The 21,507-nt window shown below is 38.5% G+C and overlaps 1 protein-coding gene and 1 pseudogene across 2 annotated transcripts; both read right to left on the reverse strand.

Moving 5' to 3' along the window:
* Positions 1-1,931: 1,931 nt before the first annotated feature.
* On the reverse strand, positions 1,932-4,685 carry LOC148848216 (polyubiquitin-like). Its single transcript, XM_088950344.1, has 2 exons — positions 4,284-4,685; positions 1,932-3,655 (listed from the first exon to the last, which is right to left on the reverse strand). The coding sequence occupies exon 2, from the start codon at positions 3,653-3,655 to the stop codon at positions 2,507-2,509; it is 1,149 nt and encodes a 382-aa protein (XP_088806470.1). The 5' UTR covers positions 4,284-4,685; the 3' UTR covers positions 1,932-2,506.
* Positions 4,686-18,802: 14,117 nt separating this feature from the next.
* On the reverse strand, positions 18,803-20,889 carry LOC148848217 (putative aspartyl protease At4g16563 pseudogene; annotated as a pseudogene). The gene has a single exon (XR_016100524.1). The product of XR_016100524.1 is annotated as a putative aspartyl protease At4g16563 pseudogene (transcript).
* Between the last annotated feature and the right edge of the window lie 618 nt (positions 20,890-21,507).

Here is a 21,507-nt window from a genome sequence, read left to right on the forward strand (position 1 = left end):
AGCAGATGCATGCAGATTTGCACTTGCAGGTCCCATCTCATCTCTCTCTGTATTTCTCCTCTTGGGACTCTTTTTTTCTCTCTCTGTAGCTTTGCAAAGGTATAGGCAGATGAGTTTCACGGTCTCATTCTTATAGAGGAGGAGTTTTACAGTAGCATAGAGGCCACGTTGGGGTGGTGTTCAACGAAACAATAAACAGTAAAAAATCAGATAAAACTTAAGAGGCATTTGTGTCTTTTCCCATAACGCTTAATAATGAATTAACACCAGATACTAAATTGTTTCAAGATAAAGTTCAAGTACTAGATTATCGTATTTTAAAATTCGAATACTAAATTGGCACTTGACTTAAAAGTACAGGATACCCATTGAGAATTTTCCCTTATTTTTATTGGTGATGTATACATATTTCACTTATAACCATGATCACAAATGTCCTCTCCCTATGACCATGGTTAGTGATGTTTTTGTCTTTCACTGGGAGGTTACAACTTACAAAAAGTGTTGAGACTACCACCAGAGCAGATGTGCTCTCTCTCAATACACACCTTTGCATTGATTCACCTACATAGTACATAATTCATGTTTACATTTTTCATGTGAGATTCATTAATTTTTCTTTTATTATAATAAAAAGTTCTCTATATGTTTCAAATTTTATAAAACAATGTCAAGTGGGATCCATCGATTTCTTTTTATAAAAATTTCTTGTGTATGTTCAAATTTCCTGAAAGCAATGTCAAGTAGGGCTCATAACTTTGGGTTTAAATAACATGAATCACCAAGCAAAAAAAGTGTTGAGAAATATTTTGGTCAATTCTTAAACCAAAAGCAATTTTGAAAATTCCTCTATTTTTTTAATGGTACTCTGTTTTTGAGGTTTTTTTTTTTTTTTGAAAATGCTCTGTTTTTTGATAGTTAAAAACAAATAACAATTTTCATTTCTTCCAAAATTGTTCATTTTATTCTTATTTGTTGTTAGAATAAAGTTTTATTTAGGGTAGGGCATGGCAGAACTTGGCAACGAACCAAACAGGCCCATGATTTTGATCCTACACGTCCGTATTTGAAAAGACACCACCAAATAACCATCTCAACTATTAGATCATGGACATGTGTTCATTTTCTACTTTGTATTGGGCTGTTATTCATATTTATAGTGCAAATATAAATCAAAATGCAAAATTTGCATTCAATTTAGTCAACCTTAATTAGCAAATCCAAAATCTTAGAAGTGAGAATATTTTTTTTTAAACAACAGCGGGTGAATAAATTGGACCAATCTGATCCCAGGCGAGCTTGCTTGAATTGGACCATAACCACAAGATTAACCTAATTCCCTATCTGGATAAATATTTTCGAGAGAATATAAGTGTATTTATTCATATTCTTTTATTTTGCAAGTAAATAAAAGAAATCATTTTAATCATACCTAAGAGATAGAATAAGTAATACCTAAGAAAATAAACTTTCCCTAATCCCCATAATCCCCACATAAATATGAAAAACAGAACATGAATTTTTTGATTAATGAAAATCAAAATCCCATTAATCAATTTTCCTCCTCTCAAAATCCAAAAAAGAACGCCCCCTTAGTGAGATGGGATCTTTTTTTTACAGACAGTGAGCCTAAAACAGTAATGAAGTTCTTTGGTCCATGTAAACATTCTGAAAGGCAACTACTCAAATCCGCATACAAAAGTTGGTATTTTGAGCACAAAAGAAAATTAACAACAAACAAAAAGGATAAAAGGATGGTACCCAAAGAAACCTAAGACATCTCATAAATCTTTTCATTTTCATTAACACCTGAAAGCAAAATAGTATTTGACAATGTGCAAGTTCTGACTTATGAGATTTACACATAAGCTTCTTGTCCCTCATTTGGGGACTCTTCGACACAATCATAAAGCATACTAATAAAGTTGAAATGATCTCAATCACTCAGAAAATAAACTCAACCACATAGATATTACATGATTGCACTGTTATTTCCACAGAAATGACTAAGTATGAACACATATCGTAGATTCGTAGACAAGTTGCTCGACCAAATCACTTAAACATGGACGAAAAAGGCAATTGCCAGAGTTCTATGACACTCCACTAAACTTGAACTATTCATTGAGGATAAAGCATAAACTCAGCGAAAGAAATTTTTTTCACATTTCTAACAAACTATAAATGACACCAATTATGACGGGGAGCTTCGTGCCTTAACTAGTGGTCTAGAAGCATCCTCAACTCAACAGCCAATATAGTTGATATAACAATATATTCTGATTGTGAAAATTTTGTTAAATCTCTTCACAATTCATACCAGACCAAGTTCATGGGTAAAACAGATGCACTGGGCTCACATCCGGAAGCTGCTGCTTAGTTCGCTTATTCATGTAAATAGATAGTTAAATCCAATGGCCCATCGTTTTTACTTGTAAGGTCAAATTGTTTTCTAATCAATGAAGCGAGAATAGACATGCCAGGAACTAGGAGAGTCCAGGACGCCTCAACAAATGCCACCACGAAGACGAAGAACGAGGTGGAGGGTTGATTCCTTCTGAATATTATAATCCGCCAACGTTCGCCCATCCTCTAGTTGCTTCCCAGCAAAGATGAGCCTCTGCTGATCCGGAGGAATGCCCTCTTTGTCCTGGATCTTGGCTTTCACATTGTCTATGGTGTCAGAGCTCTCCACCTCCAGTGTTATGGTTTTCCCTGTAAGAGTCTTCACAAAGATCTGCATACCACCACGCAGACGGAGGACCAAGTGAAGAGTAGACTCCTTCTGGATATTGTAATCAGCTAGGGTCCTTCCATCCTCCAGCTGCTTCCCTGCAAAGATAAGCCTCTGTTGATCTGGTGGTATTCCCTCCTTGTCTTGGATCTTGGCCTTCACATTATCAATGGTATCAGAGCTCTCCACTTCCAAAGTAATCGTCTTCCCAGTTAGCGTCTTGACAAAGATTTGCATGCCCCCACGAAGCCTGAGGACAAGGTGGAGGGTGGATTCCTTCTGAATATTGTAATCAGCCAAGGTACGACCATCCTCAAGCTGTTTTCCAGCAAAAATGAGCCTCTGTTGGTCAGGTGGGATGCCCTCCTTATCCTGAATCTTAGCCTTAACATTGTCAATGGTGTCCGAGCTTTCTACTTCAAGCGTGATGGTTTTCCCAGTAAGGGTCTTAACAAATATCTGCATCCCACCTCTGAGACGGAGAACAAGGTGGAGAGTGGATTCCTTCTGAATGTTGTAGTCAGCTAGTGTCCTACCATCTTCAAGTTGCTTTCCAGCAAAGATAAGTCTCTGCTGATCAGGAGGGATTCCTTCCTTGTCTTGGATCTTGGCCTTGACATTGTCGATTGTATCAGAACTCTCAACCTCCAAAGTAATGGTTTTCCCAGTTAGAGTCTTGACAAAGATTTGCATTCCACCCCTCAATCGAAGAACCAGATGGAGGGTGGACTCCTTCTGGATGTTGTAATCTGCCAAGGTTCGGCCATCCTCTAGTTGCTTACCAGCAAAGATAAGCCGCTGCTGGTCAGGGGGGATTCCTTCCTTTTCTTGGATTTTGGCCTTGACATTGTCAATAGTGTCGGAGCTTTCAACCTCAAGGGTGATGGTTTTGCCTGTAAGAGTCTTAACAAAAATCTGCATCTGTAACCACAGGGAGCAAAGAGATTTCAGTACAACTGGCAAATCAAAGAATAGAACTAAGCGCAGGCATATAGAAGGGCATAAAATAGAGACTATTATTTAGATCCATTATGTCAAGGCTGTGCAATCAGGAAAACCAAAAGCCCTAAACCACAAAGGAGGAAATTTTCATAGTGTAAAAACTAAAAAGGCAACAAAACGATCAATTTTCTCTTTGCAACATCTTCATAAATTTAGAACTTAAATAAAAGGTTGCAGTAGTTGACACAGGTAAATTGCAAAAGCTTCTGAAAGCGAAAAGAGAAATAAGTCTTGCACAAAAAACCTGAAATAAATAGAAACGATAAAACCATAAAGAATCACATATACGAATATATAATAGAAGAAAACGGAAACCCTAGGTATTTGAACACAGCTCGAATCGAAATAAAAAGAACATCCAAGCGGATGAAAATCACATAACCGAAAGAGAAAGAAATAAAGGAAAACAATTAAACAAAAAACATAAACAAAAGCCAATAAATCTAGAATAGAATTTTAGATCAAGAAAAAGAGAAAGGATAAAAATCACCAGAGAGACGAAAGAATCGTTGAAAAGAAGAAGAAGAAGAAGAAAAATCATGCATACCTTGACTCAGTAGTGTAATCTGAATGAACAAACGGGACGAAGGGCACTGGAAGCGAATTTAAAACCGAAGAAAACTGAAAGAAGCTTATATATATCTCTTCGTATTCGATGGTGTTGCACACAGACGAGAAGAGACGGCAATTTATAAGCTTTCTTTGTGGAGGCCGGTAGTTCTTATGGTCTCCGTATGAGATGATGATTCATGCACGTTTCTAGTTGTCAGAATGGACCGCACCGGACATTTCTAGAAGTTGCCAGAAGTGCCAACGTCGGTGAATAAAATTCGGGCGGGGTAATCGGGTTCACGTGTTCTCACCTCACCCGCACTTCTGGAATATGATCGTGGATCCTGGGCCCCTGGCCCTTGGGCCGTGTTTAGAGTGTTGTGTGTGTGTATTTTTCGCATTTGAATGGGTTTGGAAAATTATTTTCTAATTAAAAAAATGCTATTTGAGAATATGTGAAGTAAATAGTGTTTGGATGAATGGTTGGATAAAATAAAAAGTCCTCTGCCTGAATTTTCTTACAATCATAACAACCTCCCCTCTAGTTTCACGAAAACCTTCGGTTATCTCCCTTCCAACTTTGTTCTATTAATGTAGATTTCAAATTTACGAAATTATTCTTACAACTTATTAGGGCATTTTCAATATAATTCAATTCTTAGACCTAACTTTTTTATAGAGTAAAATTGCTTTATTCTTTTCAACGAGAAATATTTTTTAATTAAAAGTAAAAAATTCTTTTGGATGTATTTTAGTAAATTCTCATCTGAATTGATGGATATAATTTGAAAACTAATGCATTAGGTTTTTTTCAATACTACGAGGGAAGTTTTTGTAAAATTGAAATCTCAGAGGAGGTTTTTTTATTTTACCCTTATTTTATTTTATTTTTTAAGATGCTAGACAATAACATTTCAAACTTTTCCATAGAATTTTTAACCCCCCCCCCCCCCCCAACCACTTTTGGCTTCTCTAATGTGAAAACAGAAACCCTCAACAATTACTTTCAAACATGGTCTTGATTTTTTTTGTATAAAAACATTGTGCATTATTGAGTTTTGAGAAGGTCATTTGTAGAATTTCCGAATTGATTAAAGGAAAGAGAAAATAATTGATATTTGTGTAATAAGAGAGGCGTTGAAAGGTATTGATTTGAGATCATCAGGCCCACACCCTTCTAACATCATTTTGCAATCTTGCATTGGAAATATCTCTCCATGAAATAAAACATAGAGATATTCTCAATGCAAGGCAGTAAAAGTTGCTCTGCAACGCCTATAAAACAATATGTTAGAGGGTGCTGCACAACATCATTCATTTGGTTTTTGAATACAAAAATAAATACCACATCAGCAAAAACAATATAATTTTTCTGATATAGCAGTTCAACAAAAACAATTTTGTTGTGAACATGCCTTAAAAATAAGAAACAATGAGATGCAAAATATATCAAGAAGAAGAAGAAGAAGAAGAAAAAGAAGAAGAAGAAGAAGAAAAAGAAGGAGAAGGAGAAGGAGAAGGAGGGCGAGGAGGAGGTATACATCTTCTATGCTCAGCTTGAGAAGGAGATGAAGAAGAAGGCGAGAGAGAGAGAGAGAGAGAGAGAGAGAGAGAGAGAGAGAGAGAGAGAGAGAGAGAGAGAGAGAGAGAGAGAGAGAGAGAGAGAGAGAGAGAGAGAGAGATTACCTTGGATTTGAGCTCTTTGGATTGATCTTAGCTTTGGGACTTCAACAGGTTGAGATCTTAGCTTCAATCGATTTTACGAGAGAGAGGCGGGGGACAAGGGTTCAGTGACTTCAGTTCAGAGGACTCGAGTTTCAAACTCGAACAAAAAAAGAATTAGTAATGCGGCATGAAAATTTTTCGTGCCACAAAATAGGTTAATTTTTTTGCCGATATTGAAATTTCATTCTGGGAAGAATGAGTCTTGCAACAAGAAATGATTATCCAAACACCTACATCCCATTCATTCTTGCCCATTCATTTTTAGAATCAGCAAGAATTAAAAGAATGAGTTTCGTGCCACAAAACTCTCCCATACCATGTGACGCAGCGTGGAAGCAATGAGAACCGGAGCTGGCTATGCAAGCACCGGGCGTTCGCTAGCACCTAGCGAAAAACACCGATTTCTCTAGGAGAGAGAAAAAGGTAGCGAAAATAGGAAGAAGAGAACTTGAAGAAATTCTAAAAAATCTGAAGTATGAATTGATGAATAACTTTGTGAAAATAGCAGTAATTATAATACATTTGGAAATTGTAAAAGGAATAGGAAAGAACATGAATCTTGATCTTGATCTTGATCCTCTTGGGCTGTCTTGATAAGGTTGAACCCTGTTGGATTTCTTGGGCTTGATCTTCCACCGCCCGATCTCCCTGGCTCTCCTTATGCATGAATCTGGGAGTCTTGAATTTCTTGATGCTTCTTGGAGTCTTGAGTTCTTGCTAATCTTGGAAGAGTCTTGATAATCTTGGATTCTTGATAAGTCTTGGAGTCTTGACCTTATCCTAGGAGCTACCGCCCCTAGGGGTGAGATGGGCCTTGGGATTGGCCTCCATCATTCTCCCCCACTTGGAGAGAACTCGACCCCGAGTCGTGACGAGGATAGGCAAGTGTTATCTCTGGCAGGTACCGGTGAAGGTCAGCAATGTTGAAGGTCTTGGATATACCCATATGATTTGGTAGGTCCACTATATAGGCATTGTCATTAATCTTCTTCACGATCTTGTATGGACCATACTTCCGAGGCTTCAACTTGTTGTAGGTACCTACGGGAATTCTTTCCTTCCTTAAGAAGACCATAACCTCATCACCTACATCAAACACTTGAGGTCGGCGGTGTTTGTCTGCGGCCATCTTGTACTTGGCGTTGGATTGCTCTAGCTTCTGCTTCACGACATTTTGGACGGACTGGATTTGTTCTGCCATCTGCTCTGCTGAGATACTGGCACTGGATACCTTCGGTAGTTTCACTAGATCCAGCGCATGGTTAGGGACCTTCATGTACACGATGGAGAATGGGGATCTGCCTGTAGAACTATGCACTGCATTGTTATAGGCGAACTCAGCCTGGGCTATGGCGAAGTCCCACTGTTTCGGTCGTTCCCAGCATATGCTGCGAATTAAATTCCCTAAGGTTCGATTTACCACTTCTGTTTGTCCATCTGTCTGCAAATGGGCTGTACTGCTGAAATTAAGTGATGAATCAAACAACCTCCACAGGGTCATCCAAAAGTGACTGAGGAACCGTGTGTCACGATTTGAAGTGATGGTCTTGGGTACCCCATGTAAGCGAACAATCTCCCTGAAAAATAATTTGGCTGTTGCAGATGCATTTGTTGTTTTCTTGCATGGGAGGAAGTGAGCCATTTTTGAGAACCTATCAACCACCACGAAGACGGAGTCCATGTTCCTCTGGGTCTTTGGCAAGCCTAGCACAAAATCCATGGACAAGTCTTCCCATATAGCAGTAGGAACGGGTAGGGGCATGTAGAGACCTGTGTTCTGAGTTTGTCCCTTAGTTGTCTGACAAACATAGCACCTGCTTACGATGGTAGACACGTCCCTTCTCAATTTCGGCCAGTAATATCGCCCCTTAACAGCTTTTATTGTTTTATCCCTTCCCAAATGTCCTACTAGTCCACCCCCATGAAAATCCCTGATGATCTTTTCGCGGATGGAGGTGCAAGGGATACACAACTGTTCCCCTTTTATAAGGAACCCGTCATAAATAAAGAAGTCTTCTGCTGACTGCTTATTCATACATTTCTCCCATACCTGTTGGAAGTCTTCATCTTGGGCATATACGTCTTTTAGGCACTCAAAACCCACAATCTCAACACTGAGGGTCTTGATGAGAGCTACACGCCTACTAAGTGCATCAGCCACTTTATTTTGCTGTCCTGTCTTATACACAATTTTATATGGGAATTTGTCTAGGAAAACTGACCATCTGGCATGTAAATCACTTCTTAATTGCTTTTGCCCACTAAGATATTTTAGGGCCTGATGGTCAGTATAGAGAACAAATTCTTTTGCAATTAAATAGTGTTCCCATGTTTTCAAGGCTCTTATCATAACATAAAACTCCTTGTCATAAGTAGACCACTTTCTCCTGGCTTCACATAAATTTTCACTAAAGAAGGCAATGGGTCTTTTCTCTTGGGACAATACAACCCCTATGCCAACTCTACTGGCGTCACATTCAACTTCAAATAATTTATTGAAATCAGGTAAGGCAAGAACATGAGCAGTACATAACTTTTCTTATATGAGAGCAAAACTTTGCTCTTGTTCTTCTCCCCATTGAAATTTCCCCTTTTTCAAGCATTCAGTAATGGGAGCCATGATACTACTAAAATTCTTAATAAAACACCTATAGAAGGTTGCCAACCCATGAAATCGCCTGACATCTGTGACAATGGATGGGGTCGGCCACTCCCTAATGGCTTTCACCTTTTCCTCATCTCCTTTCACACCATTCTTGCTTATAATAAATCCTAGGAATAATAAATTATCTTTCATAAAGATGCATTTCTTCAAATTAGCATATAATTTATTTTCCCTCAATATTTTCAGGACCTCCCTAATTTGTCCCACATACTTAGTGATAGATTTGTTATATATCAAAATATCATCAAAATAGACTACCACAAATTTACCAATGAAGGGGTGCAATACCTGGTTCATCAGCCTCATGAAAGTGCTGGGTGCGTTGGTTAGTCCAAAGGGCATGACCAACCATTCGAACAAGCCATCTCTAGTCTTGAAGGTTGTCTTCCATTTATCTCCAGGATGGATCCTGATTTGATGATGTCCACTCCTGAGATCTATTTTTGAGAAAACTACAGCTCCGCTTAGTTGGTCCAACATGTCGTCCAGCCTAGGAATGAGAAATTTGTACCCAATGGTGATCTTGTTAATGGCTCTGCTGTCGACACACATTCTTCAACTGCCATCCTTCTTAGGTGCTAATAAGGCAGGTACTGCACAAGGACTCATGCTGATTTGAATGTGCCCCTTTTTCAATAATTATTCTACATTTTCTCGTAAAATTTCATTCTCCTTAGGACTCATCCTGTAATGTGGGAGGTTAGGTAGACTAGCACCTGGAACAAAAGCAATATAGTGTTGTATATCTCTCATGGGAGGGAGTTCATTTGGTAACTCCTCTGGAACTACATCATTAAATTCATCCAGTAGTTCCTGTATTTCAGTTGGAATTGTATTTTCATCATTAACATCTTCTCCTTTTACTACTAACAAATGTATCTCATAAGTATCCTTACATTCTTTAACAAATTCAACATGATGATGGGTGATGGTAAGGAAATTTTTCTCATGTGCCTTTGGAGTATTTGTAATACTTTTTTCTATGGGTAACAAAGTATAATGTGTACCTTCTTTTTCAAGTTGGTAGGTATTCTTCCTATCCATGTGCCTTGCATCTTTATCAAATTGCCAAGGCCTCCCTAACAAAATATGGCAAGCATCCATATCTACAATATCACAATATGCTTCATCATGGTACTTACCAATTGAAAAATGTACCTTGCAGCGTTCTTCCACTCGTATGCCGCCTCCTTCCTTGATCCACCCAATTGTGTATGGGTTGGGATGTTTTTCAGGAACTAGCTGTAATTGTTGGATGACATCCTTGCAAATAATATTTTCCTGACTACCACTGTCAATAATTAAATTAAATAATTTTCCCTTGACAGTGCATCTAGTACGAAATAATCTATGCCTTTGAGAAGTATCCTTATTTTTCTGGAACAACATTAATTTTCTTACCACACAAGTATACTCCTCATGTTCATATGGACCCTCTTCATCCTCCCCATCAGGTCCACAATATACTTCTTCCTCTTCCCTTTCTACCATATTAACTGCCTTCCTCCTGGGACAGTCACTGGATCTATGTCCAACCTCATTACATTTAAAACATTTAATAGGAGCAGGCCTTGCATAAGGGTTACTGGGTTTAGGAGGGTTGGAAGGATTACCTCGAGTATGTCCTCCTGTAGTAGCCTTACCGGCATTACTTGTACTTGCCGGGTGAGAAGGTTGTACTGCTGGAGCTGATTTGTTCGTGTCGACAGTTGCCAGTCTGTTGTCGCTCCCGCTGTACTGACGATAATTATCACTGCGTGCCTTGTCCTGGAACATTAATTCTACTTTCAAGGCTAGGTTCCTTGCTTCCTACACACTAAGAACCATCTGTACACCAATTTTATCTCTGATAGACGGTCTTAAACTGCTTAGATAACGGGCTGCCTGCTGATTATCACTTTTAGATAATTGATTTCTTTCAGCTAATCTCAAAAATTCAGATGTATATTCATTAACACTACGGGAACCCTACGCACACCTCTGATAAGATTCAAACATATATTGTTCATAGTCAGGAGGTAAAAATCTACCTCTGATTAATTGTTTCATGCGCCTCCAGGTTCGAACAGGACCCCTTCCTTCTCTCATCCGGGTCTCTCTCATCCGTTCCCACCAAACAGATGCGCCTCCCTTTAATCGGAAAGCTACTAATTTTACCCTTCGTTCCTTTGGTATTTCCATGTAATCAAAGAACCTATCGACTTCTGTGATCCAATCCAGAAGTCCCTCTATACCAAGATCTCCACTAAAAGTAGGAATATCTACCTTGAGTTTAAATTCATCATTATTCCTACGGGGGTTGAAATTACTTTGATTGTGCCAATTTCTACCGTTTCTGTCATTGTCGGGAAGAACTGGAGCACCACCAAATTCGAAATCAACATCACTGTCGTCGTCAAGAACTGGACGTCGGGACACAGTAGCGACGGGTAGTCTGTCGTGGTCGTCTCCTGTGATCTGCTATGGATTTTCCCAGATTCGTGGGACAACCTCCCGTAACAAGGTTTGCAGTTGTTCAGTCACCTTTGCCAACTGCCGTTCGATGTTACGTGTGGCTGTACGTTGCTCTTCGATTGCTCTCCAAACAGTTGGGAACCCCTGATCTCCGTCACGGGGTGGGTTGCGACTGCTACCGTCTGGGTTGGACATGACTGGGCGTTCGCTAGCACCAGCGAAAAACACCGATTTCTCTAGGAGAGAGAAAAAGGTAGTGAAAATAGGAAGAAGAGAACTTGAAGAAATTCTGAAAATCTGAAGTATGAATTGATGAATAACTTTGTGAAAATAGCAGTATTTATAATACATTTGGAAATTGTAAAAGGACTAGGAAAGAACATGAATCTTGATCTTGATCTTGATCCTCTTGGGCTGTCTTGATAAGGTCGAACCCTGTTGGATTTCTTGGGCTTGATCTTCCACCGTCCGATCTCCCTGGCTCTCCTTATGCATGAATCTGGGAGTCTTGGATTTCTTGATGCTTCTTGGAGTCTTTGTTGGATCTTGATTGGAGTCTTGAGTTCTTGCTAATCTTGGAAGAGTTTTGATAATCTTGGATTCTTGATAAATATTGGAGTCTTGACCTTACCCTAGGAGCTGCTGCCCCTAGAGGTGAGATGGGCCTCCATCACCATGTCTTATCAAAATAATTTTTTTTTTAATTTGTTTTTCTTCGTCATTTTCTCTTAATTCTAATTGATCCAAGAATACCTCTTATTTTTTCTAAACAAAACCAGCTAAAATAACAAGTTTCTTTAAATTCTTGTTTCATTTCTTTAACATGAATGTCTCTTTTCGTCTTAAAATATACAGATTATCCACTCCTGCCAATAGACTAAGAAAAACTGAACGGAACCTTAAATTTATATCTATCAAAAAGAAACCTCTACCTTCTCACCTGAATAATGAATCCAATAAAAAATCTACAAGGACGTATTAGAGCAATTGAGAGGGATTTAATATCTTGAATCCTTAAATCATTTAAATAAATAAGAAAACGATGATTTGGAAATTAAAGTTAATTGATGAAACTCTAACAAAGGGGATATTTGTTACGAAGTAAAATTTTAGGGGATATTTATCACAGCTAGAAGTTTAAGGAGTACAATTGTCAGGACCCCACAGCACGGGGTTCTTTGTCATTTACCCTATTTCGGTAAAGAAGAAATCAGCTACATAACATACAATTATCATTAAATAGAAGATGGAAAAGTCCCACTCGTCTCCTTCCAAACTTCAAACCCTGAGTTTTGAGTTTTGCCTTCTTTTTTCGGCTTCTCTATCATGCTTGAAAGTTGAAAAGTCTTGCCTACCAATAAATTGGTGTGGTGACAATAGTTCGCTTTGTCTTAATTAAACCCTTGTCTAAATAAAAAGGTTTTATTGAGTAGCCATTCAACTTATGCTGTGTTTGGAAACGATGCAAATAAGTGTGAATGCAAATATGTAGAGTATAAAACAGTCTATAAATTGTAAAGTTGAGCTAGTTTTGCACAAATAAAATTGCCTTCTTACCAAATAGACTTTTAGCTGTAATGGATGTAAATGCGAATTTCAATAAAGCATATGCCTTTTTTTACCAAAAGCCCACTTGAATGCAAATTTACTTCTACTTTACTGATGTACTTTTACATCTTATTATCAATGTAAATATGCATTGATTTGTCATTTATCAATGCATAAATGTAAAATTGTGTTAGTAACCCAAGTGCAAATTTACCCTGAACCGAGATTTACACTTTATTTGCATCATTTCCAAATGCACCCTTAATTGCAAATTGTGATACAATGTTCCACCATTTGAGACCACTTCTATGAGAAATCCATATTCTTAGCCACTTTTACTACAAATTCTCACTTCATTTTATCCTATGCACTTGACATGTTTATTTTAATTGCAACCCATCCCTTCCCTAACTTCTTCATATGATGAAAGATTTCTCTCACCATTATGATATTATCCACCCCTTGTCTCCCCTTTATAAATGCTCATTGTTTGGGGATATGATTTTGGGCAATGTTTTTAATTTTTAGTAATTTATTCTTTTTTCTTTTGTGGTAAAAAAAAGTGCCCCTAGGCTCATTCATTAAATCATGCTTGATGAAATGTCATGTACAAGAATTGAAGGAAATCTGAAGCAACCGCTTGAAAGTTGCATTAATCTCCTCTACCGCAATCCGTTCTCCTTTATCATTCTTAGCATGCTTAAATAATTCATTCTTCTTTTATATTTAGCATTTATGTCTCCTCCTTGTAACCTAGTATATGTTTGGCATCGATGGTGCTGCTGATGTGTGGGTTGGAAGCATTACTTTTATTTTTATTATATTTTTTTTGTTTAGAATCTTTGCTGCCAGGTATGATGTTTTTTAGAACAATAGTAACTTTTTCTGTTTGGTACCAATGCTCTAAGAAACGTTTTCAGCACTGGTACCCATTATCCAGTGCCATACAACAGTCATCTCACATTCCTGTTGGCAGCAACGAGCTGCAACGCCAGGAAACGCCAAATTCGGCATTGCTTCAAGCCATACCTTCCCGATTTCCAAAGTGTGGCTTGGAACACTGTTTTTTATGGAAAAAACGGTTATAAACAAAAGCCCATTTTCTGGAACACTATTTTTTCCAACGTGGCACTAATGTGGTGCCATTTTCTAAAGCAACGGCAACATGCCAAACAGACACCAAGTTTATCTTCATTGAATTTGCCACATCATCTCTTTCTCTTTTTAACCATTTGTTATATTCTTCCTTTAGGTCAGCAGTCACACTTACCACGTCAGCCTGTCCTCAATTTTTCTTAATCTGTCTTACCCCCCTTCCAAATCCTAGTCACAAGTAGACTACGGAGGCTAAAATCCACGTATCCATTCAAAGAAATGAAAATTCAAATATATATTTCTGATAGAAATCAAGAGGGGCTACACAAGACCGGGGGGGGGGGGGGGGTAGTGCGTCCCTATAAATCAGACTTACAAATACAAGCTAAATTTTAAAGAAGATCATTAAGATTGAGACTTACTGTACCCAATAGGGACGAAAAAGCTTGATTGACGAGCCAATCTACCGCTTGATTAGCTTCTCGAAAGACATGATTGTAAACCAAGTCTGATTTGCTTGATTCTTCAGATCCAAAGACTCTTGAATGAAAATTCAAATATTGACGTAGATTTTCCACCCAAGATAGGGATACTTGTTAATTGTTATAGATCCGTTGGATAATTAATTTAGTACCCAAAAATTAAACGTTGTTACAGGTAATTATTATTGTCTTCAATGCAAGTCTTAGTTGCTGGGAATCTGTACTTAGCAAAATTTATTATATCTTTATATCAATTAAATGCTTTTGTGAACAAAATTATACAAGAACGAGTAATTTCCTTTCCCTCTCTCACACACAAACACTCAAAGGTTGAGTATGAAGTTGTGGAATTCTAACTTGTTGAAAATCCTGATTTCTAAAATGAAAGACAAAATTAAAGGCGTCGAAAGTTAGGAAATTTGTCTTCAATCCGATTTTTCTTGTTGCTAAATCCGAAAAAAAAAATCAAAACTATCTAGATTGAAAATAGACTAGTTTTTAAAATAAAAACACAGTAAACATGTCGTTGGTTGTATATGTGTCTATTATTTCTAGAAATGAAACTAAAAGAGTATCCTTGAATTTTTGGTTTTCAATACATGTTTTTACGTCAGGATTTAATGACCAAATAAAGTCACATTTCAATTTAACCAATACTTATACGAAAAATAGAACATATAAACCCAACCAGTCATTAATATATAGTGTATCAGTGCCCTAAATAAGAAAACCAATATGATGTTGAAAGAAAGAAAAAAAAAAAAAGAAATCGTTATGATACGTCATAAACATATTGCATTAACCAAGGTTTTAAAAACTGGACTGGGCATGAAACTGTTTTGGCCATTGGTTTTTTGGTCAAATGGTCTGACTGTCCAGTTTGGACAGATGGTTCATTCTGATTTAAAAAATAAAAATTAAAAAATTAATTAAAATAAAAGGCCAAAACTGTTGTCTGGGTCAATGGGTTGATGGTTTGACCTCCTGAATCAGCACGCCATTGACCAAGTCAACGGTTTTTGGCCCAATAACAGTTCTATGGTGAAACCGGTCTAATCATTCGGTCTGGTCCAGTTTTCAAAACCATGGTATTAATATGTTGAGCCGTGATTGAATGTGCAAGCCCATTGTTTGGAAACAATGCAAATAAGTGTAATTGCAAATATGTAGAGTGTAAAACAGTCCATATAAATTGCAAAATTGAGTTAGTTTTGTATAGACAAATTTACCTTCTTACCAAACAAACTTTTAGCTATAATGGATGCAAATAAGAAATCCAATAAAACATATGCCTTTTTTTTATCAAAAGCCCATATGAATACAAATTTACTTTTTTTTTTTATTGATGCACTTTTACATCTTATTATCAATGTAAATATGTATTGGATAATATGTTTTCTATCATTTATCAATCTATAAATGTAATGTTGTCAAACACAGGTAAAAGTGAAGCAGAGTATAAATTTACCCTAAACTGGAATTTACACTCCATTTGCATTGTTTTCAAACGCAACCAAAGAAAATGAATTCACATGCATCCAACTGGTTGCCTTCTTTCCTCTTCTAACTCTTGATTTTAAGCTAAAAATAAAAGGTATTAAAAGGGTATAGCAGCCATTGGTAGCTTCCTCCTTTCTTCTTCACCAACTCCTTTCTTTATGTGAAGTTTCCTACGAGATATTTTTAGGGTTTGTGGTCAAAGCTCATATTCATATCTACTGTAGTCTCATCCTTATTCTTATCGAAGAGAGAGCTTTGGTTGTCTTTTCCTCTCTCTCTCTCCATCACCTTGTTTATGTGCTTGAGGACAAGGCAAAATAAAAAACTTCGAAGGGATAAGCATGTTGAACCTGAAAGCCATACATGACAGGCTGGATATGTGAACTGGGGTATTGGATTTAAGGCTGCAAACAGTACAGACCTCTTCTTACATCCAACCTGATAAGAATATGGGAGATATAAATTCGATTTGATATCTATTAGATATGTGAAGCATAGATTAAAATTCGAATCATTTAAATATCTGGATACTTAATTTGATTCAGAAAAAAATGTTTTATTTAATTTGTAAATCTCACTAGTTTCTAGTATTGGGAAATTGCTTTATTCAGAGGGTGTTATCCAACACGAATGTTCTTGTTTTCATTTATTTCTGCCACTGACAATTTGTCACATCAGTTAAAGTAAAAAAAAAAAAAAAACCTTCTTAAACCATGTTTTCTGTTTTGAAAAGCAAAAATAGATTGGTTTTATTTAAAAAAAAGCATGTTTTTAAAATCATCAAAATGATGGTTTTTAAAACAAAAATAAATTTTATAGTATAGAAACTATGCAAGCTATAGAACATGATATTAGATAACAAGATAAAAACATGTTCTTTAAAACAAAAGTTCAAGAACATATTTTTTGTTTCAGCTTTGGAAACAAGAAATACGTATATAACCACCATGAATACGTTTTCTATTTTTCCTTTTCAAAACCAATTTGTTTCGAAACCGGTTGGTTTTGATTTGTTTTTGGAAGAAAAACAATTCACATTGTAAAACACCCCATTAAGTTGCAAATGTCATTAGTTTCTAATATTCAGACCTGGCCTGACCTGGAAATTTGTGGTTTGGGCCATGCTAGGAATCATCACTGTGACTACAGATATCCAAAATTTCTGTTTCAAAATTGATTTGTTAAGACTTGCTGAATGTTTGAATTCAACCTAAGCATATTGAATGAATTCCCAAATCAGATCACCAAGTGATGGTGACTCAGTTGATAGGATCTCTGATTTATCAGAGTAGAGATTGAGATCAAATTCCGCTACCACTAGATTTGGGGATTTAAGGAGGAGGGATGAAATATACACACACACTACACAAATATTGTAGGTCATTTGACCCAAGATACTCCCTAAATTATAATAAATGGGTTCTCTCCTAGCAGACAATTCCAGTAGATGGATTACACACTTTGGCTGTATCTGGCTGCGCATGTAAAAACAAAGGAAAACAATTGATTTCCTAGGAAAATGATATTAAAAAAACAAATTATATTTCTAATTTTTCTGGTTTCCAAAAATGACTTACATATAATTTGTCATTTACCTACACTTATTCCTCACTTTTTCCTTCCTTAATGAACCACACATCATAAAATAACAATTTTCAGAAAATCATTAATTTTCCTTCAGATCAAATGGAATGTAAAAGGTAAATTTGAATTATAAAAGAAAAAGGAGAAAAAAAAGTGGTGATGATCATATAAACATTCCAAAGGAATATAAAATTTGTGGTTAGGAGGATTTTGTCCATTAGCGAGTTGGATTAATTTAACTATTAAACTGGATCATTAGTCTAATCAACACTATCAATCGGCTTTTCAATAATTTGTTTGTTTTTTCAATTTTTTAAGGAATGGAAATCATTCTCATTTGAGGGGCAGAAGAAGTGTATAGTATATAATACGACATTGCATTAATATAAGTATATAACCCCACCTTCTCGTCCCTCATGATAGGCTACCATAAAGTAAGAAAGATTGGTGGGTCCATCAAATAAAGTTAGATTATCACGTAGGATTCGGGCAGCCCACACTCCCCCACACACCAACCCATGGTGGTTGAGCTGAACAACCACATAAACTACTGACAAGATTTTTTTCAAAGACATACCAATATATAAAAAAATATCGGAAAGGATTCAAGAGGAAGTGAGGAACATTCGTTATCAGTGATTGGAGTAGGCGGGTGGTTCCACTTGTATCATCATCATCTAGTGGCTCGTTTGTTTTGGACGGTGGAGATAATAATTCAGGAAAAAAGAAAACGACCGTCACCATTCTCGTTGACACCGGACTGGTCAAGCTTGACTGCTTGAGATTCGATCAACTTATCTTGAACTCGGATGCTCAACGTGTAATCGGATTGAATTTAGGGTCCGTTTGGTTTTCTGAAATCGGAATTGAAATGATTCATTCTGATTAATGGAGCGATATTTCCTGGAGTGGCTCTTTCCTCCTCCCACTGCTAAAATTCCATTCCACTCGATTTCTATTTCAATTCAGGTTTAAACCAGATAGGAAGGGAATAAATCATTCCAATTCAGATTTTAAATCCGATTCTAATTTGGACTGTAAATCAAACAGACCCTATAGTTTAAATAGTTATTAACGGGTGAATTCTCTCTCTCTTTAAGATGGTTGATTGGATTCAAAAATCCGACCCAAGACCCCCAAGGCCCCAAATGGGATTGAGGGATTCTTGATAATTGGATTACACTCGGATCTCATTGGATTCGACCCAAATCTGTCCTAATTACAACACACTAATGATGGATAAGGACAGCCCCGCCCGTCGGTGGGAAGGATTGATAAATTATTAGGATTCCGAGAAAACCATACTGTGGTTCGCATTTGAACCAGTTTACGGTTGAGATGTCCCCGGTCCGGCCCAAATTTGAATTCCACGCCAACCAGATTCCGCCAAATGTGTGCTAGTTTCTAACAAATCCAAGGAAGGTGTGGCAAACTGGCAATAGCGTGTAAGGTCTTCGACTCTACTCTAAATTAAGCCAAACGTGTAGACCATTACTAACACGTGGCTTGCTGAGATTGCACCCTTTATGCCGAAAAATACAATTCTAACGTCCAACAATCGACGGGTGAGATTAAACTGATATTTTCTATACACTCTTAATCTCAATCATTCTTTACAAAGCACTTAATTAACTCATACTTTTTTTATTCACAATTTTACAGCAAAGCCAATCTCTGAACTCGTCCACCTGCAGAGACTCCACGTGCGGTCAAAACTCCTCCCCCCAATTGACTAAACGAAGAGTCAACTCCCGGTGTCGGACGGCCACTCCTACCGGCGAACGTTAGCCGCGGTTCAAGCTATCCCAGAGGGACGCGCACCTTTTCCTAGCGAATCCAACCCTTCGCTTGTCCAACTCATACACAACTTCAAATCCCTGCTGCTGGTAGTTACCAAGCGTAGCAGCGGGCCCGCCCGACTCTGCGTCATCTCCACCGTTCATCAGCATCAAACACCCCGCTTTCTTCTTCTGCCCTCCATCGCCACCGCTTGTGAACCCAAATAAGTAATTCCTCCTGGGCAGAACCATACTTGTATTGCCCACGAAATGCAGCACTAGTTTGGGCAACCTCGGGTACTTGTCCACCGAGTCATCGTAGTAGTAACACGGACCGAGTCCCGTCTGGTCCTCCGTCTCGGTCGCTCGCTCGTAAACTTGTCCGACTCGGCGGTCAAACTCGGTCACCACTGTTTTATACAACCCCGCCGGGAGCATAGTAAATGTAGTGCCAGAGTCCACCACCATTCCGCCATTTCCTTCCCCGTTTACTCGCTTTAAATTCCGTGGTGCTGGAATCCGAGTACTGCCAACGGAGACCGCTTCGAGCCCGACGCAGTAAAAATAGGGGTGCTTTGGATTATCGAGCATCGGCGTGTACTGAAATTCGTCGTCGCCGGGTTGTTTCTCTTTTTGGTAACGGCCGATAATGAGTGGGCTGGGTCGACGAATGCGATGAACGTCGAATGTATGGGATATTAAGCAATACGAAAATTGGTTACCGAGCTGCGGGGAGAGGTGAGCGAGTTGAGCAGGCAGAGAGAGGAGGCCTTGGCCGAAGCCCGCAACTCCGATTGGCTCGGCGAGTGCGGTATGAGCACACCCGAACGTAAGGTTTGGTAGATGAAGCGAGGGAGACGACGAGGGTATTGAGAAACTGTCGCGGTACAGACGGGCTATCAGACTCCCGTCGCCGTAAGCGTAGTAAAAAGGAGGGCAAGAGAAGGAGGAGCAATCGGAAGTTTCGATGGTTTCTAATGGGCAGCGAGCTATGGCGCAGATGTCGGAAGACGGGAGAGAAGAGTGGACGGCGGAGCAGGCAGGGGAGTTGCAGGAGACGCGGGTGGCAGAGGAAACATTGGGCGGGGTGGTGTCGGCGGTGATGGTGGTGCCGTATTTGTCTTCGCAGAGTATGCATTCGAATGGGGCACAGGGAAACCAGACAAGGTCGCTCCCAGTGTCCATGTAAAGAGAGATGGTTTGAGTTGGGTTGGAACCGAGGGAGAAGGACAGAGTATAGTCGCTACCGGGAGAGAGTGGTAGAGAGATATGACGACGAACCAAGTGGTGGCGATGGAATCTGGTGGTGGAGCGCACGGAAGAGGTTTTGAGAAGGTGGTGGGTGTGATTGAAATCGGTATTTGAGAGTGAATGTGTGAGAGGCAGAACAATCTGCGAAGACGAAACAGAGAGGTGCATAACGATGATGGCGAAAAGAAGGAAGGAAGCCATGAATGCAGAACTGGGATAGAAAGAAGACTAGAAGTAGAACTGGAACAGAGGTAACAAGGACAGGCAGAGCCTTTGAGTATCGCTGTAGAGGAAGTGCGATACAGACAGAGAGAGGGAGGGCTTTGATTGGGTTTTAAAAGAGGTGGGTGAAGACTGAAACCAAAAAGATGACGAAGCTTCTGCCTACTGGTTGAAGTTTTTTATTAACAACAACAGAAGCAAAGCGGAGCGAAGACTGTTGTGTGGACTATTAATAAAAAGCAGAAAAAGAGAAATGCGGAATCGAGGGAGAGAGAGATCATCTCAGAGCTATTAAATTTCATAAATAATCATTTAAAAGGTTTAATTAATTGATGAATTGGGGACCGAGAGAGAGAGAGAGAGAGAGACTGAGGACAACTGTTGTATGACGGACGGGTGGCCTCAACCCTGCGGCGCAAAATAGCAAATGGCAACTTATTACCATTTATCTACGGGTTTGCTAGGTACGTAATTCAAATTGGATGGATGATAGAATCAGTGTACAGAAATACAGAAAATGCAGATTCACAGAGCAGAGAGAAAGTGTGTTACCTAAAAAAAGACAAGGGCGAATTTAAAAGGAGAAAGAAATGAAACTGTTGACGTATGTGATCTGATTGATAGTTTGATATTGAAGTTACATCGAACGGTTTCATTGTTCAACTGGAGGAATCTTTCGGCCATGACCCATGAGTCATGAGTTTATCTCCCTTTCGGCGTCACTCAGTGGTGGAAACCGGAAAGTTGTGGGCTTGCAGTTTTGTTTTCTTTTGTCAAAAGGGTAATCAAAGATTCAAACCTCCTAACACCAATGGCCAGAAGAACATGTGGTATTTTCGTCAAACAGGAGGGAGGCAGCCGAGCCTACCAACAGTTTCCGGCTTCCAAAAGCTAGCAAATTATATTCAGCTTTGA

This window comes from Nelumbo lutea, chromosome 6 (assembly GCF_056320005.1).
Source record: "Nelumbo lutea isolate HS-2025 chromosome 6, American lotus-T2T, whole genome shotgun sequence".
NCBI lineage: Eukaryota > Viridiplantae > Streptophyta > Magnoliopsida > Proteales > Nelumbonaceae > Nelumbo > Nelumbo lutea.